General features: G+C 35.9%; 4 protein-coding genes and 1 long non-coding RNA gene across 5 annotated transcripts; 1 reads left to right on the top strand and 4 right to left on the bottom strand.

Moving 5' to 3' along the window:
* Positions 1–1,843: 1,843 nt before the first annotated feature.
* LOC126763117 (uncharacterized) lies at positions 1,844–2,376 on the bottom strand. Its single transcript, XR_007667561.1, has 3 exons — positions 2,227–2,376; positions 2,158–2,175; positions 1,844–2,041 (listed from the first exon to the last, which is right to left on the bottom strand). It is a non-coding gene; the product is annotated as an uncharacterized LOC126763117 (long non-coding RNA).
* A 176-nt stretch (positions 2,377–2,552) lies between these two features.
* LOC126762069 (uncharacterized) lies at positions 2,553–4,733 on the top strand. The gene is made up of 6 exons (XM_050478554.1): positions 2,553–2,716; positions 2,787–3,568; positions 3,635–3,873; positions 3,945–4,159; positions 4,227–4,489; positions 4,550–4,733. Exons 1-6 carry the CDS (start codon positions 2,631–2,633, stop codon positions 4,603–4,605), a joined length of 1,641 nt encoding a protein of 546 aa, XP_050334511.1. The 5' UTR covers positions 2,553–2,630; the 3' UTR covers positions 4,606–4,733.
* A 4,220-nt stretch (positions 4,734–8,953) lies between these two features.
* LOC126761816 (odorant receptor 63a-like) lies at positions 8,954–13,011 on the bottom strand. Its single transcript, XM_050478223.1, has 10 exons — positions 12,887–13,011; positions 12,700–12,796; positions 12,466–12,604; positions 12,217–12,408; positions 10,033–10,137; positions 9,811–9,976; positions 9,637–9,742; positions 9,316–9,417; positions 9,094–9,249; positions 8,954–9,010 (listed from the first exon to the last, which is right to left on the bottom strand). The coding sequence occupies exons 1-10, from the start codon at positions 13,009–13,011 to the stop codon at positions 8,954–8,956; spliced, it is 1,245 nt and encodes a 414-aa protein (XP_050334180.1).
* Positions 13,012–15,021: 2,010 nt separating this feature from the next.
* Positions 15,022–18,391, bottom strand: LOC126761815 (odorant receptor 63a-like). The gene is made up of 10 exons (XM_050478222.1): positions 18,267–18,391; positions 18,079–18,175; positions 17,844–17,982; positions 17,595–17,786; positions 16,068–16,172; positions 15,846–16,011; positions 15,672–15,777; positions 15,361–15,462; positions 15,139–15,294; positions 15,022–15,078 (listed from the first exon to the last, which is right to left on the bottom strand). Exons 1-10 carry the CDS (start codon positions 18,389–18,391, stop codon positions 15,022–15,024), a joined length of 1,245 nt encoding a protein of 414 aa, XP_050334179.1.
* A 2,738-nt stretch (positions 18,392–21,129) lies between these two features.
* LOC126761471 (odorant receptor 63a-like) lies at positions 21,130–26,535 on the bottom strand. The gene is made up of 10 exons (XM_050477651.1): positions 26,187–26,535; positions 26,019–26,115; positions 25,801–25,939; positions 25,553–25,744; positions 24,756–24,860; positions 21,933–22,098; positions 21,762–21,867; positions 21,477–21,578; positions 21,259–21,414; positions 21,130–21,197 (listed from the first exon to the last, which is right to left on the bottom strand). The coding sequence occupies exons 1-10, from the start codon at positions 26,312–26,314 to the stop codon at positions 21,141–21,143; spliced, it is 1,248 nt and encodes a 415-aa protein (XP_050333608.1). The 5' UTR covers positions 26,315–26,535; the 3' UTR covers positions 21,130–21,140.
* Positions 26,536–26,885: the final 350 nt, after the last annotated feature.

Here is a 26,885-nt window from a genome sequence, read left to right as displayed (position 1 = left end):
TAGTGTCTTTCGAAATGCAATGTTTCAAACCAATTTTTTTATTTTATAGGGTCTGTTAATATTCGATACAATATTCAAAATAGTAATGATTTTTTTCTGCTTTATAATGGATTGAAATTTTATGTGTGTTTAATAAGTGGTTTCAATTTCGCAATAGTCAAACAAGCTTGGTAATAATTTATAAGCAAAAGTATTGAGTAGCATTAATTGTAAAACAAATTTTGCTTCCAAACTTCAATATAGTATGTGTGTATGAAGAGGGTTACAATGTACATATGTAGATACATAAGTTTGTATATATGTATAGCTATGTACATACATATAGATATGTATAAGCTTAGGTTAAATTGCAGGACTTTCTAGTGCTAGTAAAATTTACATTGAGTGGCTATATAAACAATGTACACATAAATGTACATATGTATGTATATAAAAATTACGCATAAGTTAAATTTAAGTAAAAATACCTATATGTAAACATACATACATACATACATCCATATGTAAATGTGTGCGTAACAAGAATTTCTTTTTTACGAAGAAGAGTATGCGGACATAGAATGTATAGAGCAGGGCTGTACATATATTACATATGTAGGTATATTTGTACATATGCATATGTAATTAATATATAAAAAATTTATTTTTTATTTGTTGAGCAGTGTTCGTAAAATTTTTAAACAAAAATAAAAGAAATTTAATATCATGCCCACACTAGCAGTTATACATATATAAATATGTATGTACATACATATACATATACTATAATGATGATGTTAATTTATAAATATTTTTGTCTCAAAATACGTTTGTATATATTTAATTGTAATTACTTGTACATTTTAGATTTTTATTTTTACACTTACACACATACATATATACTAGCGAAAGTTTTATATTTGTACATAAATGACTCTGTTAAATAGTTACTAGCTATGTACAATTTTCAGTTGAAATGGTTTGTAAATATGTATGTTAATTTTGTAATTACTTAATATAAAAAGTTAAATTTATAAAAAAATGCGTACTGAGACACAAATGTATGTAATACAAATATGCACAGTTATGTGCAACAGAAAAAGTGTAACTACGCTCATACTTATACACATCTTCACATACATATAAATATATTAAAAATATTTACAAGTAAAACTAGTAGGCCAAATTATTTTTAAAGTCCTTGTGTAAAAACTGAAATATTTCATAGAATTGCCGCTTTCTATAAAATACATGAATGTATGTCTGAAAATAACATGCATACAATTACATACATATATACATACGTACATATGTATGTACGTCGATGGAAATCTTGTTAATGCGGCAAATGCACCGAAGAGCAACTGCATTACTTACACATATAAATTGATGCATATATATCTACAAGCATATAATAATATTTAGCGAAAAATTAGTATAAACTAAATAACCACAATTATATACATACTTACATATGTACATGCATCAAGGCATAAGAGCAATGATATGCTTTGTGGTGTATTGACAAAACATACCATAACACTTAATATAAGTTGTAGTTTAATTACAATTAAGTGCAGTTTAAATGAATATATATTATGATTGTAACTATATGGTAAGTTAGCGTTTAAGTTAGGCATTTTTGAAAGCAAATACAATTTTTCAATATAAAATACTTATTGCTGTTGTTGTTTATTTAAGAAAATACAATTTGAATTGTTCACACCGGTAATGTATGAAATTTACAATATTTATTATTTATATAATTTTTTGCTGAAAAAATAGAAAAAAGGCAGTGCCGTGTTTAGAACACCAGTAACAATTGTAAATATACAAATGATCAAAATGATCAGCATACCGAGCTGAATTATTGTTTGTGAATATTGTTCCGTTCCCACGGCAGTCGGATCTAAGAAACCGTAACGGCCCCGGATTAATCTTTCCAAGGAATGTCAACCCGGTAGTCGGTCCATTGTTTTTCCCAGCCAGATTTACTGGCTTCCGCCTTCCTGATTGTCTTTATGGTTGATGCCATAGGGGAATGTAAGATAGCTTGATGAAACTGCAAAAATAAGTACAGAATGCTATTAAAACTGTGTTCATAGGACTACAACCTCGTTTGATAAGGAGAAGATAGTTACATTTAATGTTTGATTCTTGAACTAATCCCTTGTTTACTTTGAGAGATGATGGAATCTGGAAGATAAGATAGTTATATTTATTGTTTGACTTTTGACCCTTGCTTACTTGAAAAGATGATCGAACCTGTACGTGTTAACTGTTGTAACCGAATTTTAAAGTACACTAATTTATTTGTGGGATGCTGCTGAAAAAACATTTCTTCAGTGGCTGCCTTTGTCATTAAAAAATTGCTTATTTCTGCGCAAGCAGTTATTAACAAATTTCAAATTTTTTAAATACTGCTGCTAATCAATTTTGAATTTTATTAAAAAGCACAGTATTCTAAAAAAGTAATCGTTGTTATCGATAGCTATAATCGTGTTCAATTGCTATCAACATTGTACACTATTGTGAATGACCAAATAAGCACGTGTATTATTTGTTTACAATTTCTAAAATGACATTTAAAACATTTACCGACTGATAGTCGGTGCTAGTTGAATATTTGGAAGGGTTTTTAGGAAATTAAAATGAATAACAGCGCGCAGCTGTGTGAACCCATGGAGCAAGTGCCGGGAGCAAAGAGGCGAACAGTTGTTGGTCCATGGAAAGATGTGTACGCTAGTATTTTTTTTTTTACAAAACAGTGCTTAAGTATTGATAATAATTGGTACATTTTATTGCAGTAGGGAATTTCGCAACGTCTATGAATTATTATTCGATGAAGATACCGATGTGGATCAACAAAAACGTGGACTAAGTCAAATTAATGTTTGGAGTCTGCGCCGTAGTACACAATGTCCAGCAGGTGTGCTCGCAACTAAAGCGCTTTTAGAAGTGCAGCACTTAGATAAGGCTGAAGGCCTACAAGCATCTTCTGAGAGTGTTGTGCAAACGTTGTATGCGAGCGCCTTCACACGTTTCTTTAATTTCATGTCATCGACGATGCAAACACATAATATGCGTACAATGTACGACACAGCACGTATGCTGGGACTACCGTCGTTTGTTGTAGATTTGCGACACATTTGTGCGCACGGACAAGTTCTACCACCCATTGACATACTACGGACCTCCGTAAGCTATTGTTTGAATTGGTTACGAAATTACTACTGGTTTCCACAGTTAGAGTCAATGTGTGATGTGGAAGCGAGTAAAATACGTCGCATGGATAAAACGCTTTTCGAAGAGAATATAACAAAATTATTTGTAATTTACGATGCAGCATTGGAATGCTATTGTAAAGGTGCGCATAATATGAAAAGTGGAAAGCGACATATTAGCGGCAAGCGGCTGGCACAATTGCGTGTATATTATGCTGAAAGTAAATTAACTTCTTTAAAAGATACGCTCGAATTCGTTGTAAAGGAAATAATTGCATTGGTCAAACGAGAGATCGGAATCAAAGATATGTCTGAAATTTTCATAGAAGCTCTATTCAAGATGAAATATTTTTTCAATATTGGAGGTAAAAATGATATTACTAAAACTTTGTTGGATGAATTATAACTTTTTATGTATTTTGCATTTTAAGAGTCTCATAGCTCTGGTGAGCCACTTGAATTCATAATTGCTGCGACGCACAGTTTTTTCCGCATGTTGGCAGTTTATGGCTTTATTGAGGATGTATTTTATAGTTTCATAGAATTGGCAGAGAATACAAACGCATTGGAACAACGCCGAACTGGGGCTAGTTTTTGGGCAGTACGAATAGCCGCCGGCTTTGTGGCGTTTAGAAAATGCAAGCAAATGTATAAAGCTGAATTGGATGAGGTAATTTGCAATATACAAGTAATCTTGTTACTACGTTTGAACTAAATACATTTCTGTTTTACTGTTTATAGAATCCCAACACCACAGATTTTGATTTCACCTGTTTGAACCAAGAAAATATTTCGAAGAAAATGAGACGGCACTTAATTTATGCAGGTGTCGATCTTAAATGTACACCAATTTTTGGGGACTCTATGCGTCGACCTTGGGTCTGGGTGGTTGAAAGAAGTTTTGTTGAACAAAAATTGCGCGATATCAATCAGTATAATGCACCAATTATTAAAAGGTATGTTAGTTTATAATTTCGTGATTAATTTAACTCACTATAAACAAATACATAAATATTTATTTAGCATACTACCGCTGGTGGAGCCGCCGCTAACTACTTCGGAAATTCGAGGCATTTCGCTGCTTATTGATGCCTACTTTGGCAAGCGAGTTGGCCTTAAAAAGAATGCTGCTAAACAAACAAATGAAGACGAAACCATACACACCGCAAGTGAACTATTGCAAGCGCTTGAAAAGCAGAACAGCACTCATGAAAAAATGGATTGCGAAGTTTCAGAACCAGTGGTAAATGATAAAGAACAGTATGGCATTTGGACGATAGAAAAAAGTGGGCATTTCATTATGTCGTTATAATATCTACAACTAATTATTATTAAAATATTTGCAGATGATGAATTAATCAATTGGTCGGTGTGTCCTTTGGGGCGTTTACCATGGGAGTAATCAAATGATTGACTGTAATGAAGTTTAGCACTACTTTCCCCTGCACCATAGATATGTGTATAGATAAATATCAATGAAATATATTAATGTTATATTTTAAATATCAATGTTTAATTGATAACCGCGTATTCATTGTTTAATTGTTTTATTTTTGGCTTAATAATAAATGTTTTGTTTTTGTATTTAGTCAAATGGTGCTGACAATTTTTCACCTAAAGTTAATTCAATGTATTTCTCTTTCAATATACCCTGAACAGGGTATATTAAGTTTGTCACGAAGTTTGTAACACCCAGAAGGAATCGTCGGAGACCCTATAAAGTATATATATATAAATGATCAGTATGTCGAGCTGAGTCGATTTAGCCAGGTCCGTCTGTCTGTCCGTCCGTCTATATATATACGAACTAGACCCTCAGTTTTTAAGATATCGTTTTAAAATTTTGCAAACGTCATTTTCTCTTCAATAAGCTGCTCATTTGTCGGAACGGCCGATATCGGACCACTATAACATATAGCTGCCATACAAACTGAACGATCGGAATCAAATGCTTGTATGGAAAACTTTCACATTTGACAAGATATATTAACGAAATTTAGTATATATTATTTTCTAAAGCAACAATGTAATCTCCGAAGAAATTGATCAGATCGGTTAACTATAGCTTATAGCTTCCATACAAACTGAACACATAGTTACTAACAGAAATGCACCTGTGAAGGGTATTTACCTTCGGTGCAACCGAAGTTAACGTTTTTTCTTGTTTTGTATATGAAATAAAGGAATTGAGTATAAATTTGTATAAAAATGCTATGAAGTAATGATATGCGTGTACATTTTCACATGTACAAACTTATAGTTCCACCATTCATAGGTCGCAGGTTCGAATACCATCACAGGTGAGTAAAATTTTAATTGTAATTTTTTTAATTTTTTAAATTATTTAACAGTTTTGCCAATTTTTACTCAATTAATATCAAACCAATATTTATAATTTATCAAAGTAAAACTAAATAATTCAAATACTAAAATTTTTCCATACAAAACTCATATTTTAGTATGATTCACGATTTGTTGGGTCGCAGGTTCGAATACCACGTCACGGTAGAAATTTTTTTAATTTTTTTTATTAAATTACATATTTTTTAATTATTTTTTTATAACTTTTTTTATTTAAATTTTCTTTTTCTTGAAAAAAAAATTTAAATGAAAAATGAATTTAAATTTAAATTTTTTTTTTCTCGTGAAAAAAAAATTAATTTAATTGTTTGTTTGGTTTTTTTTACGTTTTAGTCTGAAATAAAATTAGCAATTTTTACCCAATATCAATATTTATTTTTTCTAAAATAATATGATTTGCTGTCATGCGCATTTTTTGCTTACTTACCTATACACGTATGCACTGTTAGCGCAGCTGTCGTTTCTAAAATTAGAAACAGTGAAAGCAAACTGGTTTGCTGTAAAAATGTGCTTGCAGTCGACGAATAAGAAGAAGAAGTACGCACAAGTAGGTGAATGTGAGCATACATTTTCGACTGGAAGGTTGGCATCTTCTGTAATCACGCTTCTGTGAGGTCGGATTGTGGGATGGCCTGAGGCCGGGAGTCCTGTGTGGTGGACCAGATCATGTTGACGGAACGTCCGCACTAAGCTTGCCATCAATATGGGTGTCAAGGAGGAGTCCTCGACATTCAGGTTGGCTAAGGAGGGATGAACCGGGCCAGGGGTGAAAACCAGCAGCCAAGAGTTCCCGTGGTAGGCAGTAGTGGGATAGCGTACCGGAGTGAAATGCCACTACCAGCCTGGTCAATATGGTCAGACCACAATCTTTTTGCTACTTTTTTCATTGATGTAATTTTTTTATTACATTTATTTTATGTTCTTTGTATTTTTAATGTAATTTATTGGGATATTTTTTTGGTTATCGGATTAATCCAAAAAATATGCCGGTTAATTCGTAACCTGACTAATGCAATCACTGACTGCATAAAATCGATAGCTAACTTTTTGTATTAGCATACGCTTGATATTCACAAGATAAATGAAGTTAATCGGCTCGTGGTACAATAGCTATTTTAACCAAAAAATAAATAAATTTTTTTAATAATATATAACAGGCCAATTAAAAAGTCCCCAACCCGAGTAAAATACATTTTTTTGGCAAAATATGTTTTTCTTTATTCCAAATATGTAGTTCATTTCAAGTTGATTATAGCGACCCTGTTGTTGTTGTTGTAACGGGTACCTAATTGCCGATATAGATTATATACATACATATGTAAGTGGTCAACTGACGTCCAACGGTAGGCCCAGGAAACGTGATGTTTCGACGGGGTCAGGTCATAGAGAGAAGGGTCTCACATGTGTGGGGTTAGCAGGGCATGCAAAGAGATGGTTAGTGTCATGCAGGGACTCATTGCACGCTGGACATATGTCTGATATGTCAGGGTCTATTGTGGATAAATAAGAGTTTAACCTATTACAGTATCCAGAACGAATGTGCGCAAGGGCCACTTTCGATTCTCGCGTCAACTCGAGCTCTACGTCTGCAATGGGTGCTGGTTTGACTCCAAGTACGCCATTCACTGAGGGGGAGTCGGTGAAGGTGTTAATGGCTCCACTGTGAATGGGGTCAGTGCATGTTTGAAGTTTGTTGCGTTCGAAGTCTGGTCGGCGTATTGTTTTATGTTGTCGACGTAGTTGAGGAAAAGACCTCTTGATGCTCCTAGGAGGCGATTCGGTTCTAAGCAGGTGACTGTAAGGATGATTTCTGCGAAAGCACCCTAGCAGAAACTGCTTGGAGAGGAGTTCATTATGGTCCTTAACTGAGAGCATATGGGCCTCACTGTGCAAGTGATCAATGGGACACATCAAGAGTTATCCTGTCCAGTCCAGAGTGCAGTGTTCTGACATATTTTCAGCTTCCTGGTCTGCGTTTTACTGCATACAGGCGACCCCGGCGTGGTTAAGGACCGGCCGACCGATACTATTGACTGCAATGCTAAGGTCAAGTTTGTACTCTTTCGTCCAGTTTGTGAGTATGGTCGCTCGTGCAGCGAGGAGCGAGAAAGGTCGGAGATATAGCCGTTTACGTTTGAGCACATGAGGAGAGGAGAGTTATCAGACGATAGACTTTCCCTTTGTTGGCAAATTTCCAAGGTTTCAGTAGTGGGCCCGATTTCTACATATCGGGTATTTAAAGACCTTGGTGAGGTAGCTTACTCCCATCAAGGCTATGTGCTTTAGCAGCAGCATGCTACTTCCTTCAGGGCCAAGGGATTTGGACGATTTTGCCTTATTGATGACACTCTGAATCTTCTCATCGGTGAAAGTAAGTGGTGTGCAGTCTTTTGGCATTTTGCCGTCGGATAATAATTCTACGGGTCCGAAAGGTCATGGCCATTAAATTGAATTTCAACTCGGTCATTATGTCTCTTCGGTTAAACAAAGCCTTGACAGTAGTCCAAAGCTTACTCGCACCGGTGGAGAGGTTGCAGGTGCTCTAACCATTTTGCCCGCTGTTTTGATTTACCATTTGCCGAATCTCCAAATTGAGATTCCTTATTCGGGTACCACAGGGATCGGCATGTTGTAAGGTATCGCGCACATTAGTTAAATAGCTCCTTCGGAGATCTAACCCCGCTTAGATCGGTAAGTTTTAGTATAGCGACCCTTTAACTGTTCGATACCATTTTATATTTACCTTTTGTTTCAAAATATGCCTCAGTATCGGCGATCACCCCTTCATCCGACGAAAATTTCTTCCCAGTGAGCAGTATTATACGGTAGAAGCAGAAGCAATTCGAAGCCCAATTCATGGATTGCTGTCATCGTTTTAATTGACTTGTCATACGGTGACGCCTTTAGATTTTTTAAGAGCTTGATAACTTTTTTTTTAAAAAAAAACGTAAAATTTGCAAAATCTCATCGGGCTACGGTGAAACAGCACTGTCTTCTACATATTTCAAATGTTGGGCACTCGTCGTTGTTTCCGGCAAAAAGTGAGCTCACGCGGCAACCACTTTGCCCAGAGCTTTCTATTATCCAAATATTCGTGAATGATATGATTTTTTCTTGTACCCCAAACTGAAATTGTTCCGTGGAAGTCGATCGAAGAGATAAAACAAAGTTCGCTAAAGGAGCTGAAGGTCATTTCAAAAAAGTGCGTGTGATAAGTGTTTCGAGGACTGTAAAAGTCGTTGGCATAAGTGTGTTACATCTGGTGGGGATTACTTTGAAGACGACATGTAATGTGCAACAGGCTTATCATTTGTCTATATTATAGTAAATTAATTTTAAACTATTATTTATTTCTTTTTTTTATGTGAAATTCACAATTTATTAAGAATTTATTTTTCTTGAAGGTTGCGCAGTAACAAGAAGTAGGAACCACTCATTCTGAAAAGCTGGTAAAATTAAAGAAATTAATAAATTTATTTTTATGTTATTATAATGTTACTTTACATAGAAAAGTTCATTATTTGCTTACCGCAATCAAGGTGGCCAAATTCATGAGAGTAAACCAAGATACCTCCAAGTTAAAATGTCGATTAGTTCTCATAATCATCATACGCAGCAGTTGTTTGAATCTACCGCTTTCTTCATACCAATTGCAACTGTATAACGCTAACGGAATCTCTTCGCTCTTTTTGAGTAAAAAATGTATCCATTGTATTTTTTAAATCAAAATTTCATAATAATTAATAATTACCACGGTTGTTAGTTGCTGCCCATTAATACAGTATAAACTAATTTGAGTTCCTGACGCCAAAATATAAAACATCATACGAATAACGACAAATACGCTGGATTTCTAAAGATTTTAGAAAAACAAATGTTATACAAAAAATTTTAGAAAAAAAAATGTAGAAAATTAAATTTAAAAAAATTTTAAAAAAATTTTCGAAAAAAATTTAGTTAAAAAAATTTAAAAAAAATATAAAAAAATTTTAGAAAAAAAAATTATATAAAAATTCTTTTATTTCTTATTCAATTTTTTTTAACTTCAAATAAATTGCTTGCGTTTACTTACTAAACCGAAACTCATTTCGAACAGTACGATACCAAATATAATCAAGCTCAGTACGAATTGGGACAAGCTCACTTGTTTGAAGATTTTTTGGATCTGCTGCACATAACTATTTTGAAAATTTATAAATTTGCGAATTAAAAAAGGTTCTTCGTACTCAATATATAATGCTATTACTTATATATTCGCTGATAAGTAATGATGGTATAACGCAGATATTCAACCCGCCTCTCAGCCGGTATCAATGGTGAGGTGGATCGTAGCACCAACAAATTGTGGACCTTTACCAAGCCAACCGCATGCTGACATAGCACGATGAAGACGCCTTCGAAACTCACCGCAGCTACCGTGATTCTGTATTAACTATGGACTGTACTCATTTAATTAATGTATACTCACACATGCCAGAGACATAGTTAGCGCAGCCAGTGATATACATTTGCAATGGATAGTAGGGGAATGTTATGCCTTTAGCTTCCCAAAATGTAAACAATACGGGGAGTGCTGAAATTGTGCAAAAAATTATTACAAATTTAGTAAAGTGAACTTATTATTTATCATTTAATTTTTTTGGCCAGAAATTTGGCTTTGGTGGTCAAGCTTCAGTTTCAGATTAAGCATTTCAGCTATTTTTATTTTGCAAATTTTCTAGTCATTTCTGGAGCAATCTTGTCGGGATATTATGGATGTACAACAAATCGAAGATATACCGACTGTTACGAATGAAGAGATACGAGAAGAATGTGATCGGTTAAACCCATCTGAAGTTTCGGGACCAGATGGAATTCGAATAGCGCCGAAAATATGGTTGTTATGAACATAACTCCGAACAATGAATATACGCAATATAAAGAACCAGCGTTCGCTAAGTTATGGAAAATATTATATTAGAACCTAATATTTGACATACTCGTCCAGTCTGCAAATTCCTTGCTGAAAAAATCCACGAGCGTAATTATGCCAATTCATGATACTGGCGGCCTAGCCAGCCAAATCCACAATCGAGGCGGAGACTCTAATAGAGACTCTGGCTGAAAGGTCTATTAGTGGGAATAGATAGAATTCAATAATGTCATGAACATTCCGTTTGACCCATAACATTGCCCTTTGGCCAAATAGATGATAGAGATAGATTTTAGTTTAAGCCAAATTCTCACGATTAAACTAGGATTTAGAGCATACCTATGAAAACTTGGTAAATCAAATGGGGAATCACACGAGGAATGTGGAGTAGTATGCAAAAAAATAGTCACACAAAATTAAAAAAATCTTAAAGAGCCAGAGAACAGCAGCGGAGAAGAGAACTACTAAATGAAACGGACTCCTAGGGTATATGCATAACAAACGCCAATGAGAATGACTAAAATATTTGGGAAGAGTTTGACGACAAACATTGAACGAGGCAGAGTTGTATACCAACAGAGGAGGGTTAAGTAAATGCAACTTGCTATTGAATGCATTATGATCAATCAATGGCGGATTCAGAGGGGGGAAATGTCCCCTAAGGGCTAAATGGTATATTCATAATTGTACTACTCTGAAAAAATATACTCGTAAAGTAACAAGAAAAGCAACGACTCTCATCGCATCCGTGTGCTAATTTGAATTTATAATTGGGATTTTTTGCCTATGTAATAACGATACGCGAAAATTTCTGCGTGAGAGCTTGCGAAGAATACTACAGGGTCTCAATGTACATTCCTCTGTTGGATACAATCGGCGAAGATTTGAAGACGCGATTTTCTAGAGAAATATATGGATGGATTTCAACTGAGTTTGTTGCTTCCAGAAAAAGTATGTGCTTTGAAAACCAAAGAAATGGAAAATGTTGTTGATTTCTTGTTAGATAGATTCAAAGGATAATGAAAACGTCATGCGACGATTGAAGCTCAAAGGTGAACTTGAACACTGGCATTGCATAGTTTTCTTCGTATATTCCGCACACTTCCTGTGAGGAATGCGAGCTCTGCTTCAAGATCGGCTGATCAAGATCACTGCAGGAGAAGTTGTCGAAATATTCTCATAACTTCGCCCACATCGTCTTGTTTTGTGAAATTTTTCTATTCAATACACGAACTGACTACAATATTATATAGTACATTGCAAGAGGGTATAGCACTCGCACGTCTACGATTTATAATGTATTTTTCTATTTTCGGATTCGATATTAGGAGGTCGACTTGAAATTTTTCTACCATGATATTAAACTGTATAAAGATTACTACATTTAATACATACTAATAATCCTCATATTTCAAGTAAATGTTTATTTTCTCCTCCAAAAACTGTTTCTGGATCCGGCCCTGGATCAATGCATATGCATGAGCATTGCTCAACCCTCTTTCCGACGGCATACAGGTGTTTGTCTAGCTTGGGTTAAACGTCTTCACAGACGAGGTATTTAAGTGTTCGATGCTTCCTTTTCGTTAAAAATATGTATAAGAGCAAAAAGGCGAAAGGGAGATATTTTCCAATCTAATATATAATTTTGTTAAATATTAAGACAACCCGAATACAAAGACCTTCACAGTAAATTGTTATGCAAAAGTATTTTAGAGGCTCTTTTTAACATGCAGTACTTACCGAATCTAAGCTCATAATCGGGTGTTTGCTTCAGTTGATGATAGAGATTGACGAAGACGGCGCCAAAAAAGTAAGTGGACGTAATACTCACACAACAACAGAAAAAAAATAATATTTGGCGACGGGCGTTTTGCCAAGCTCCACTCATTATATCATCGATCTCCTGCTTCAACTGGCGATTTATTGGAAAATCTGTTGGAAAGGGAAATTACAGTGCTTAATAAAAGTTAAACATAACTAAAAACTAACCATGTTCAAATATTTCTATTTTCCGTATTATTTCATGTGTTAAAGTCTGATCCAGAAGGCGATAGAAAGTACGTTGGGTGAAGAGGTAATACACTATTTTTACAACGGCCATAACAATATGCAGAGCAGTGCAAACGGTCTGCGAATTTGTTGCGAAGAAGTAGAATTTGATAAATATACAAAATTAATATGCGAGTATAAGTATTTTGTTATTATTATTTATGATACACAAACCTCGGCTGAAAGTGGTATATTGTCAATATGTCGGTTGAAATAACACCACTGCCCATATAAGCATAGAAGGCTGGTCAATACCAATTTTACATTGAAACTGGTGTGGATATAAATATAAATATGTAATTATAGTATGGTTTATTTATTATTTTTTTTGTTTCAATAAATTCTGTATATCCACACTTACAGTTTCAAGGCATCTTTTATTTTACTAGGCGCTGTCAAGTTCACACCCATCCCGAAGGATACTCCAAAAAGCACTTTAATGGAATTGTAATTACGTTTATAGATTTCTTCCACACTTTCGAACATCTTCTCGACTAAACAACTGATTACTTTGTGATTACTTAATTGTTGGCTCTAGCATCTTAAGTGCTACGCTTTCTAAGACGCAATGGGTTAACCAAAGCTCGCCCCTGCTCTAAATTATTCTTGTCTAATTAACAACGAATGGGCGTAGAACTAGTATTTCCATTTCTATTTCCGGTTTTTCCAATTGAACATGATATGACCATTTCATACCGCTTGTGTTCGTGCATTATGCCAGCCCTTTTGAGGCGTGAATACACTAAATTTTTAATTGCTCTGGGGTAGGTCTTTAATGAGTTAAATAATTGCTATCGGATATGAATTAATTCTGTAATGATTTTAAGATGAGTTGCAATACAAAAAAAAAATTGAGAAAGGCGCTATTTTTGCTGTGCTTTCTTTTGTTACTTTTTAGTCTGTTGATAACACTGGGCAACAAAATTTCAACTTTTTTGTCATACGAAAACTCATATACAATTTTGAATGTCTAGGGACACAAAACAATAATCTGTGATTGAAAGATAAAAATTGACACGTCAGGTTTTCTTTTGGCACCAAAACAATTTTTTTTCTTAAAAAGTACAAACTTTAGTTACATTTTGAGGCATTATTGCTTAATATAGAAAAAATACTTACGGTTTTCGTGCATATTTTTTTAGACTCCTACAGAAATTCGTTAGCAATCCAGCGCTCCACTTCGCTTGATAACGCTTCTCCAATAAGGAAATGTCCTGATAGAGGCTGAAGGCGTCCCTCGCATAACCCAATTTTGCCGGAAAGAAATCCAGATGAGAGTACATCATATGTATTTTTAAGAACATAAATATATTATATCCCCAATCTTGATAATTGGTGATCCAAGCAGAGGTACTTTTTCAATAGCATTTTTTTGGCAGATCACACGTGAGTGGTGTCAAGCTGTCATGTTGTTTTTGTTCAGTATTGTTTGGTTTGACATTTCACCATGCAAAGGCTTACTCCTGAACAACCTTAACAAATCGTTTAACTTTATTACAAAAATTCACGTAAAGAAAGAGTGTCGCGCGTTTCGCTCATCTTATGGTCAACATAATCGGCCTACCATCACCCATCTTGAAATCCAGCATGCATTATTGGTCGAGATCTTAAATTGAAAGCGTATAAAATACAGTTTTTGCAAAAACTGAAGCCGCTCGGCTCTCCCAATGGTCATATCTTCATTCTATGGGCTCTTAAAAAGCTCCGACGTTTTCGAATAATATTTTGTTCAGCGATGAGACCCATTTCTGGCTCAATGGGAATGTAAACAAGAAAAATTGCCGTATTTGGGACGAAGAGCCACCTGAAGAGATTCAAGACCTACCATTTCATTTAGGAAAAAAACAATGCTTTGGTGTGGTTTGTGGGTCGGTGGAATAATCGGTCCATATTTCTTCAAAAATGATGCCGGTGAACCTCGAAATGGATCACCATTCATTTTTATAAGTTCATTCGAAGGATTTATAATTTTCCGATTTATGGTTGCCTAGAAAATTTTTAATAACGTTCACAAAACATTACCAGGTGAATTTTTCCTGAGCATTAAATATTTCTTCAAAGTTCTTATCAGACCTACAAGAATGTTCTATTTAATTTTTGTCTCGCGGAGTTTGGGTACTCCCTCTTTCAGATACAGAAATCTATCTCGCGACCTCCATTATGGTGAAAGCATCATTGTGAAGCTGCAGAAGAAGGGTAACCTTTAGAAATGCGGCAACCAGGGAGCGACAACATCAGCTACAATATAGTCGCTAATATAAAAAAGGCTCACATGTGTCGAGCAGGTTCTGAGGCTGATACGAAACAGTCTGGATTTCGCTCCCATCGAAGCAAACACGATTCGCATTACAGTCGAGCAATCGCTAAGTTAGCGCTCGCCACTCAACATTTGCCTAGATTCCTCTAAAAATTTATATATGAAAATAAAAAAATATTACGGTTAAAGCGTTGTTCTTTATTTATTTATTTACACCAAATTCACAATTTATTTGGAGATTATTTTTCTTGAAGGTTGCGCAACAACAAAAAGTACGAACCACTCATTCTGAATAACTGTAAAAAATAAAAAAAGTGGTATTTTAAATCATTTATAGTAGTTCATTATTTGCTTACCGCAATCAAGGTGGCCAAATTCATGAGAGTAAACGAAGATACTTCCAAGTTAAAATGTCGATTAGTCCTCATAATCATCATGCGTAGCAGTTGTTTGAATTTACCGCTTTCTTCATACCAATTGCAACTGTATAACGCTAACGGAATCTCTTCGCTCTTTTTGAGTAAAAAATGTATCCATTGTATTTTTTAAATCAAAATTTCATAATAATTAATAATTACCACGGTTGTTAGTTGCTGCCCATTAATACAGTATAAACTAATTTGAGTTCCTGACGCCAAAATATAAAACATCATACGAATAACGACAAATATGCTGGATTTCTAAAGATTTTAGAAAAACAAATGTTATACAAAAAATTTTAGAAAAAAAAATGTAGAAAAAAAATTAAAAAAAAATTTCCAAAAAAAAATTATTTAAAAAAAAATATATATAAAAAAAATTTTAGAAAAAAAATTATATAAAAATTCTTTTATTTCTAATTCATTTTTTATACATATTACTTTGAAATAAATTGCTTACGTTTACTTACTAAACCGAAATTCATTTCGAACAGTACGATACCAAGTATAATCAAGCTCAGCACGAATTGGGACAAGCTCACTTGTTTGAAGATTTTTTGGATCTGCTGCACATAACTATTTTGAAAGTTTATAAATTTGCGAATTAAAAAAGGTTCTTCGTACTCAATATATAATGCAATTACTTATATATTCGCTGATAAGTAATGATGGTATAACGCAGATATTCAACCCGCCTCTCAACCGGTATCAATGGTGAGGTGGATCGTAGCACCAACAAATTGTGGACCTTTACCAAGCCAACCGCATGCTGACATAGCACGATGAAGACGCCGTCGAAACTCATCGCAGCTGCCAGAATACGGTATTAACTATGGGTTCAACTCATTTAATTAATATATACCCACACATGCCAGCGATATAGTTAGCACAGCCAGTGATATACATTTGCAATGGATAGTAGGGGAATGTCATGCCCTTATCTTCCCAAAATGGATACAATGCGGGAAGTGCTGAAATTATGCAGAAAATTATTATAAATTTAGTAAAGTGAACTAATTATTTATCATTTCAACCCAAGTCATAAAGATAAGGTAACCGGTAGATATGGTAAAAGTACTCAATGTTGTCCAGTTTCTATAACCATGACTGCAATCCTCGCATGTTTTCATCAGAACTTAACTATAGCTTGGTGGTCAAGCTTCAGTTTCAGATTAAGCATACTCGTATCAGCTGCTTATATTTCGCAAATTTTTCAGTAATTTCAGGAGTGATCAGACCTACCAGTAACTGAAGTCCACTGCAAACAAAAAAAGCTAATATAAAAATAAATCAAGAGTCATCAGGGACATTGTAACTCTAACTTTCAATAGACGATACGGAGTCACGGTACTCTCTCTAACCCGACTTTGTCGCGATATTATGGATGTACAACAAATCCAAGATTTACCGATTGTTACGAATGAAGAGATTCGAGAAGTATGTGATCGGTTAAGCCCATCTGAAGTTCCGGGACCAGATGGAATTCGAAAAGCGCCGAAAATAGTGGTTGTTGCGAACAGATACCCGAACAATGCATAACACACGCAATGTAAAGAAGGCTGCTTCGCTAAAGTATGGAAAATCTTATATTACTGCCAAAAATAATTAAGCCAAAAATAAAAAATCCTAAGACAATTCATAATGCTGGCGGCCTATCCAGCCAAATCCACAATCGAGGCGGTGATTCTAATAGAGACACTGGCGAAAGGTCTATTAGTGGGAAAAGATAGAATTCAATAATGTCATGAACATTCCGATTAATCCCTAAAATTGACCTTTGGCTAAATAAATCACGGTGATAGATTTCTATTTAAGCCAAATTCTCACGATTATTCGAGGATGTAGAGCATACGTTGTTCCACTACCCGAAATAAGAGGAAGAAAGGCGGTATTAGAAAAATACATTTGGTATAGACTCAATCTCTGAAAACTTAGTAAATCAAATGGGGGAATCACTAGAAGAATGTGGTTCGGTCACAAGAATTATAAAATCATAAAGAGCCAGAGAACAGCAGCGAAGAAAAGAACTTATAAACGGGCTTCTAGGGTACATGCAAAAAACCGCAAATGAAAATGACTAGAATATTTGGAAAGAATTTGACGACAAACATTGAACGAGGCGGAGCATTGCTGAACCCTCTTTCCGACGGCATGCAGGTGTTTGTCTAGCTTGGGTTAAACGTCTTCACAGACTAGGTATTCAAGCGTTCGATGCTTCCTTTTCGTTAAAAATACTTATGTATAAGAGCAAAAAGGCGAAAGGGAGATATTTTCCAATCTAATATATAATTTTGTTAAATATTAAGACAGCCCGAATACAAAGACCTTCACAGTAAATCGTTTAAGGTTATGCAAAAGTATTTTAGAGGCTCCTTTTAACATGCAGTACTTACCTAATCTAAGCTCATAATCGGGTGTTTGCCTCAGTTGATGATAGAGATTGACAAAGACAGCGCCAAAAAAGTAAGTGGAAGTAATACCCACACAACAACAGAAATAAAATAATATTTGGCGACGGGCGTTTTGCCAAGCTCCACCCATTATATCATCGATCTCCTGCTTCAACTGGCGATTTATTGGAAAATCTGTTGGAAAGGGAAATTACAGTGCTTACTAAAAGTTAAACATAACTAATATCTAACCATGTTCAAATATTTCTATTTTGCGTATTATTTCATGTGTTAAAGTCTGATCCAGAAGGCGATAGAAAGTACGTTGGGTGAAGAGGTAATACACCATTTTTACAACGGCCATAACAATTTGCAGACCAATGCAAACGGTCTGCGAATTTGTTGCGAAGAAGTAGAATTTGATAAATATACAAAATTAATATGTGAGTATACGTATTTTGTTATTATTATTTATGATAACACAAACCTCTGCTGACAGTGGTATATTGTCAATATGTCTGTTGAAATAACACCACTGCCCATATAAGCATAGAAGACTGGTCACCACTAAAATCACATTGAAACTGGTGTGGATACAAAAATAAATATATGATTATAGTATGGTTTATTTATTATTATTTTTTGTTTCAATTAATTCTGTATATCCACCCTTACAATTTCAAGGCATCTTTTATTTTACTAGGCGCTGTCAAGTTCACACCCAAACTGAAGGATACGCCAAAAAGCACTTTAATAGAATTGTAATTACGTTTATATATTTCTTCCACACTTTCGAACATCTTCTCGACTATTCAACTGATTACTTTGTGATTACTTAATTGTTGGCTCTGATATCTTAAATGCTGCGCTTTCTCGTCCTTGCTGTCTATTTAAGGCACTCACGAATGGGCGTATAACTAGCATTTAAATTTTTATTTCCGGGTTTTTATTGTGTGCGTGCATTATGTAATTCATTTTAGGGCGTGAATACACTAAATTTTTAATTGCTCTGGGGTAGGCTTTATAAGAGTTAAATAACTGCTTTCGGAAATAAAAATAATTAGTTCTGTAATGTGGACAGATTGCAATAAAAAAATTGAGGAAAACGCGATTTTTGCTGTACTTTCTTTTGTTACTTTTTCGTCGGTTGATAACACTGATTGACCAAATTTTAACTGGTTTGCCATATGTCTAAAATTGTATATGACAAATTTTGACACCAAAAAATGTTTTTTCTTAAAAAGTACAAAAGTAGGATTCGACGTCGAAAAGCTGTTATCACAATAGACAGTCAAACGATTTTCTGCTCGACTTGAACTCCTGCTCTCTGAGAGCACTCATCAGAGGATCTATATAAGGGAACGGCATTTCAAGCTCCTTACGTACAGCTGCAACCGAAACCATTGGTTTTCGGAAAATGCTGGTAAGATGAGGAGTGCACACAGTGGCAAGAAAACAGACTGCCTACCTCGCAACGTTACAATCGACCACAACACGTGCGGGATGGGATAGATACCGAGAGTTGAAGGGGGAAACGAGACGCATTTGCATACAAAAAAAGAGAGATGACGAAATGTGTGTGTACGAAGAGCTTGACAAGCTGGCCGACAGGGGTAATGCTCGAAAATTCTACGAAATACGGATCAATATCATATACATATTCGTGTAGAACCCACAGAGGTGATCTTATAACTGATGCCCAGAGCATACTAAAATTTTGAAAGGAACACTTCCCAGCCTGCTGAATGGCAGTGAACGCATAACACCAGGAGATGGTGAACTCGATTACCCAATCGATGACGATGGAGCAGAAGTTTTATTGCTCGAATATGAAGAAATTCGAATAGCAACTACCCGTCTGAAGAACAACAAAGTGGCAGGGCCGATGGATTGCCGGTCGAGCTATTCAAATACGGCGGCGAGGAACTGATAAGGAGCATGCATCAGCTTCTTTGTGGGATAAGGTCGGATGAAAGCATGTCCGACGATAGGAATTTAAGTGTGCTCTGCCCCAATTTACAAGAAGAGAGACCTCATAATTTGCGCCAATTACCGTGGGATAAGCCTCCTCAACATCTCATATAAGGTTCTATCGGGCGTATTGTGAAACGAAATCACCGCAAAGTTCAGCCTCGAAATCCGACGCAGAATAACTCTTGCCATCAGGTGCTACGTCGGACTGAGTGGGTCATGCCTCGACGAACAAAGACCAAACTGTACAAGTCACTCATTATCGCCGTCCTGGTATATGGTGCAGAGGCCTGGACGATGACTACAGCTAATGAGTCGTCGTTACGAGTTTTCGAGAGAAAGGTTTTGCAGAAGATTTAGGGACGATGAAACGATAAGCTGTACGAGATATACGACGTTGTTGACATAGTTCAGCAAATTAAAAGACAGCGGCTACACTGGCTAGGTCATGTCGTCCGAATGGACGAAAACACTCCAGTTCTGAAAGTTTTCGACGCAGTACCCGCCGGGGTAAGCAGAGGAAGAGGAAGACCTCCACTCCGTTGGAAAGACCAGGAGGACCTAGTTACGCTTGGAATCTCCAATGGCGCCAAAAGGCGAAAAGAAGAAATGACTGGCGCGCTGTTGTTGACTCGGCTATTACCGCGTAAGCGGTGTTTACGTCAGTAAAGAAGAAGAATAAGACTACGTTCAGCACGCAGTGAATAAAATATATCGGCCGTAGTTGAGAGTGTGAACGAAGACCGTGGAAAGTCAAACAGATGTAAGGAACGACTAGGTGAGGTCTTATATTTGAAGCGTACGAAATACATCTTGTGCAAGAACTGAAGCCGCTCTACCTTCCCTAGGGACATCGCTTCGCTTTACGGGCTCTTGAAAACTTTCAAGAAGATCCGATGCAATTGCCGTATTTGGTACGAAGAGCAACCTGAAGATATTCAAGAGCTGTCATTTCATCCAGAGAAAACCACGGTTTGCTGTGGTTTTTGGGCCGGTAGAATCATCGGACCGACTATTTGATACCTGAAATTAAAGCTCGTGATATCGGCAACATTTTAGCAGAAAATTTCATTTACGGCCAGTCGATTGGCCACCAAAAACGTGTGATAACACACCGTTTGACTGTCTACAGTAACATTTGGCTTCGACAAGACGGATATGTAGATAAAGTCTAAAGTCTATGTGAACAGTCTCTCCCAGTGCAATTACTTGCAGACCTACAAATATTTTCTATTTAACTTTTGCCCCGCTGAATTTGGGTAATTTGGGTTTTGGGGTGGCCTGTAGAAATGCGGAAACTGAGGAGTGATAACACTATCTACAAAATAAAAGCTACGCTAATATAAAATAGGCTCACAGGCTGATACGAAACAATTTGGATTTCGCTCTCATCGAAGCTGTATTGACAAAGCATCATTGTCGAGCAATCGCTAGAGTAACGCTCGCCGCTCGACATTTTCCTACATTCCTGTAAAAATTTATATTTTATATGAAATTAAAAAAAAACTGGTACATTGTAGAGTTTATAATAGCGTTGTTCTTTTTTTATTTATGCCAAATTTACAATTTATTTGGTGTTTATTTTTCTTGAATGTTGCGCAATAACAAAAAGTACGAACCACTCATTCTGAATAACTGTGAAAAATAAATAAATGTGGTATTTTAGATCATTTATAGTAGTTCATTATTTGCTTACCGCAATCAAGGTGGCCAAATTCATGAGAGTAAACGAAGATACCTCCAAGTTAAAGGGTCGATTAGTCCTCATAATCATCATGCGTAACAGTTGTTTGAATTTGCCGCTTTCCTCATACCAATTACAGTTATAAAATGCTAACGGAATCTCTTCGCTCTGTTAGAGTAACAATTTGTGTCTTTTATTTTTTATATAAAAATATTATTTTTAATAATTACCACGCTTGTTAGCTGCTGACCATTATAACAATAGAGAATAATTTGAGTTCCTCCTGCCGCAAAATACATTATCATACGAATAACGATAACTATGCTGGACTCCTAAAGATTTTAGAAACAAATTTTTATTAAAAGAAATTATGAAAATTTTTGTTAAAAAAATATTAAGAATTAAAATAAAATATTAAAAATTAAAAAAAAAAAATTATAATAAATTATTAACAAAAAAATTGTTAGAGTGTTTTTTTTTTTTGCTTTAAAATAAATTTGTTTGCATTTACTTACTAAACCGAAACTCATTTCAAACAGTACAAAACCAAATACAATCAAGCTCAGTACGAATTGTGACAAGCTGACGTGCTTGAAAATTGTTTGGATCTGCTGCGCAAAACTGTTTTGAAATTTTAAAAATTTTTGAATTGAAATTGTTTTATACTCAATATATAATTCTATTACACATTTATTCGCTGATAAGTAATTATGGTATAACGCAGATATTCAATCCGCCTCTCAGCCGGTATCAATGGTGAGGCGGATCGGAGCACCAACAAATTGTGGACCTTCACCAAGCCTACAGCATGTTGACATAGCACGATGAAGACGCCTTCGAAACTCACCGCACCTGAGATTCATAAAACTTAATGTTAATTTTTTCTATTAATTAATTTAATGATCCCTTTTTTTCTGAATTTGTAATATGTTATGACAAAAAAGCATCCGGAAATGATATTTAAAAAAATATAGTTGCTAACTTGGTATAACTGTCCTTAATTACTATGCCAAATATGAGCGCGATCTGTCAACCAGTTTGTTTACAGCAGCTGCTTAAGTCGGTATACCTCAGTAGTGCGTTGTGATTTTTACAATGGATAAAGTTATCGAACAAAGAATCGTCTCAAATTTTGTTTTTCTAACCAAATTTCGTTTGTGGAATCAATACCAATGTTAACAAGTAAGGAAGGCTAAGTTCGGGTGTCACCGAAATAAAAATAAATATTTTTCAAATACCGTATTTTTGTAAAGTTTTATTCCGCTATCATCATTGGTTCCTAATATATATATTATACAGAGAAGGCATCAGATGGAATTCAAAATAGCGTTATATTGGAAGAAGTCGTGCTTGTAAACCGATTTCACTCATATTTCGTACATGTCATCAGGGTGTTAAGAAAATATTATATACCGAATTTCATTGAAATCGGTCTAGTAGTTCCTGAGATATGGTTTTTGGTCCATAAGTGGGCGAGGCCACGCCCATTTTCAATTTAAAAAAAAACCTGGGTGCAGCTTCCTTCTGCAATTTCTTCCGTAAAATTTAGTGTTTCCGACGTTTTTTGTTAGTCGGTTAACGCACTTTTAGTGATTTTCACCATAACCTTTGTATGGGAGGTGGGCGTGGTTATTATCCGATTTCTTCCATTTTTGAACTGTATATGGAAATGCCTGAAGAAAACGACTCTGTAGAGTTTGGTTGACATAGCTATAGTAGTTTCCGGGATATGTACAAAAAACTTAGTAGGGAGCGGGGCCACGCCCACTTTTCCAAAAAAATTGCGTCCAAATATGCCCCTCCCTAATGCGATCCTTTGTGCCAAATTTCATTTTAATATCTTTATTTATGGCTTAGTTATGACACTTTATAGGCTTTCGGTTTCCGCCATTTTGTGGGCGTGGCAGTGGGCCGATTTCGCCCATCTTCGAACTTAACCTTCTTATGGAGCCAAGAAATACGTGTACAGTTTCATCATGATATCTCAATTTTTACTCAAGTTACAGCTTGCACGGACGGACGGACAGGCGGACGGACGGACGGATGGACAGACAGACATCCGGATTTCAACTCTACTCATCACCCTGATCACTTTGGTATACATAACCCTATATCTGACTCTTTTAGTTTTAGGACTTACAAACAACCGATATGTGAACAAAACTATAATACTCTCCTTAGCAACTTTGTTGCGAGAGTATAACAAGCCTACGAGTGGTACAAGCCGTCAAAGACGGTCGAAAGATCGTTGAAGACATGCTTCGTTTTGGACGACCTTCGATCTCTTCAACTAATGAAAATATTAAAAAAGTGAAAGATACGGCGCTTGAAATTTATCCGGCAAGTATTAGAGATATAGCAAGAAAGCTCGACATCTGTCGAGAGTCCGTTCGAATGATTTCGTTGAATACTTTGAGTATAAAGCGCGTTCTTGCTCGGCTCGTCCCGATGACGCTGAATTTTTTTCAAAAATACCGTAAAAAAGTCACTTGATCGTGCGAATTCCGACCGCATATTCATGGAGAGCATGGGTTTATGACGACGAGACATGGGTTTATGAGTTTGAAATGTAGAGAAGACAACAGTCATCGGAATGGAACAGAGTTGTTTACAGTCGATCGACGAGATGAAACAAAATTCGCTGAAGGAGCTTAAAGCCATCTCAAAAAGTGCTTATGAAAAGTGTATCGAGAACTGGAAAAATCGTTGGCATAAGTGTATTACATCTGGAAGTGGAAGAGGTGGGTCTTGTTGCGAGCGAGGGCAAGATAAAACAACTGAAGACTACACACAAAAATTCCTCGCATCTTGGGAAGTGCGTTATTGTTGGCAGCTATAAATTTGAAAAGTTGAAGGATTTTGTATATCTCGGAACCAGCATTATCACCACCAACAACCTAAGTCAGGATATGAAGCGCAGAAGAACTATTGTCAGTAAGATACCGAATATGAATTCTTTCGAACAACAAAAACTACGATCTATAAGTCTTTTATCATTCCCGTCCTACGATTGTATGAAGCAAAAAAATAAATGATGGCGAACTGAGATCAGAAAGCACTTAAAATTCGATAGAACTGTTTTCCGCAAGATCTTTGGAGCCGTCTGCGTATGCGATGTGTACCGAACAAGATGATATCACGGACTGTATGAGCTCTACGATGGAATAGATATAGATAAGCGCATACAAATCTAATGAATGTGCTGGTTAGGCCAAGTCGTACGCATGGAACGCCATGCCCCAGCGAAAAGCTCCTTCGATGCGAAAACCATGGGAGGACAACGGAAGCAAGGCCGACTAAGCATCCAATGAAAGTACGAAGTGCACAGAGACATATTTCCACTTGGGATGTAAAATTGGCGGGCCTTGCAAAGGTTAGAGGCAACTAGTGTCGAAGCTGTAGAAGAAGACTCACATTAGTACAGAATATTGAGGTGTTTCAAACTAAGCTCTTCCTTACTAAGTTGGTTTCGTTTGCAATTACTACATAGATAACTCGTTTATACTCACACATGCCAGCGATATAGACAGCACTGCCAGACATATACATTTGCAATGGATAATAGGGGAATGTCATGCCTTTATCTTCCCAAATTGGATACAGAGCAGGAAATGCTGAAATTACACAGAAAATAATTAAAAACTTTGTAAAATGTCTTTTTTTTATGGATGAACTAATTGTTTGTCGTTACAACGCATTTAAAAAAAAAAAAGGTTTTTGAACCTTCACAAGTCACTCATCATCTCCGTCCTGTTATGTGGTGCAGAGGCATGGACGATGACTACAGCTGATGAGTCGTCTTTACGAGTTTTCGAGAGAAAGATTTTGTAGAAGATTTATGGTCCTTTGCGCATTGGCAACGGCGAATACCACCGTTGATGAAACGATGAGCTTTACAAGATATATGACTATATTGACATAGTTCAGCGGATTAAGAGACTGCGACTACTCTGGCTAGATCATGTCATGCGAATGGATGAAAACAGTCCAGCGCTGAGAGTAGTCGACGGAGTACACGCCCGGGCAAGCAGAGGAAGAGGAAAACCTCCACTCCGTTGAAAAGGCCAAGAAGAAGTCGCTCCGTGATGAGGAGAAGTGGACTATGTATGATTATTCGATTAGACGGCTCTTGGGATATTCGAAGTAACTTTAATCACTTGACTGAGGGCCGTGCTTTTGCTTGATTTATCACTAGAATTTATATCATGGTAGCTGTAAGTTCTTCAACTTTGATATTAATGAAAGCATTTTAAGGTTATGAAGAAGTATATTATTGGCTTTTTTTTCTTTTAAGTGTGGTACTTACGTAATATATGCTCATAATCGGGTGTTTGCTTCAGCTGGTGATAGAGGTTCACGAAGAAGGCGCCAAAAAAGTAATTACAAACAATACCCACACAACAACAGAAATAAAATAATATTTGGCGCCTTGCACTACGCCAGACTCCATTCATTATACCATCGATCTCCTGCTTCAACTGGCGATTTATAGGGAAGTCTATTGGGAAATGAAAAAAAATATTTACTTCATGTTAAACCCAACCAATAACAAACCATGTTCAAATATTTCTATTTTGCGTATTATTTCATGTGTCAAAGTCTGATCCAGAAGGCGATAGAAAGTACGTTGAGTGAAGAGGTAATACACCATTTTTACAGCGGAAATGAGAGTTTGCAAGGCGGTGCAAACGGTCTGCGAATTCGTTAAAAAGAAGTAGAATTTGATAAATATAAAACATGAATATATAAAAATGTTTAGAGATACCACAAACCTCAGCTAAAAGTGGTATGTTGTCAATATGACGAATGAAATAACTCCAGTGGGCATATAAGGATAGAAGACTGGTCACTACCCAAATCACATTGAAGCTGGCGTAGAAATTAATAAAAATGTGTAAGTATAGTTTAATTTAAATTTATCTTTGCATAGTCAAACTTACAGTTTCAAGGCATCTTTCACTTTACTAGGCGCTGTCAAGTTCACACCCAAACTGAAGGATACTCCGAAAAGCACTTTAATTGAGTTGTAATTACGTTTAAATATTTCTTCCACACTTTCTGACTTCATCTTGACTATGATATCCTCTTAACTATGCAACTGATTACTATGTGATTACTTAATTGTTGGCTATAGCATCTTAAATACTACGCTTTCATATGCATAATGGGTCAACCAAAGCTCGCCACTGTTAAAAATTATTGTTGTCTAATTATTGCCTTCGCGAATGGGCGTGAAACTGGCACTTAAAATTTCATTAATGTTCACACCCAAACCGATTATGACCAGTTGAATTTGATATGACGATTTTATTGATTTTTTTGTGTGCCTTAACCAACCCTTTGTGGGGCGTGAATCCACCACTTAATTTTTAATTGCCCAGACGCAAGCTGAAATCACTTATTTTATGAGTCAAATAATTGCTTTGAGAATGTGAAAGTACTTAGTTAAGCACCTCATTTTCAGTCTTTTGTGCGACAGTGTGATTGAAACGGAATGGAGCAACGCACGCGCTTGACGAAATATGAGTAGGGGAACCCCACAAGGTGTAGTTCTCTCTCCTCTTCTATGGATCCTGGTCGTTAACGAGCTGCTTAAAAAACTTGAGGATCGTGGCTGCCGGATTGCCTATCAAATGTAG

This window comes from Bactrocera neohumeralis, chromosome 6, assembly GCF_024586455.1.
Source record: "Bactrocera neohumeralis isolate Rockhampton chromosome 6, APGP_CSIRO_Bneo_wtdbg2-racon-allhic-juicebox.fasta_v2, whole genome shotgun sequence".
In the NCBI taxonomy this organism is placed as follows: Eukaryota; Metazoa; Arthropoda; class Insecta; order Diptera; family Tephritidae; genus Bactrocera; species Bactrocera neohumeralis.
Note: the sequence above shows the minus strand (reverse complement) of the source record. Positions and strands in the feature narration are given on the sequence as shown.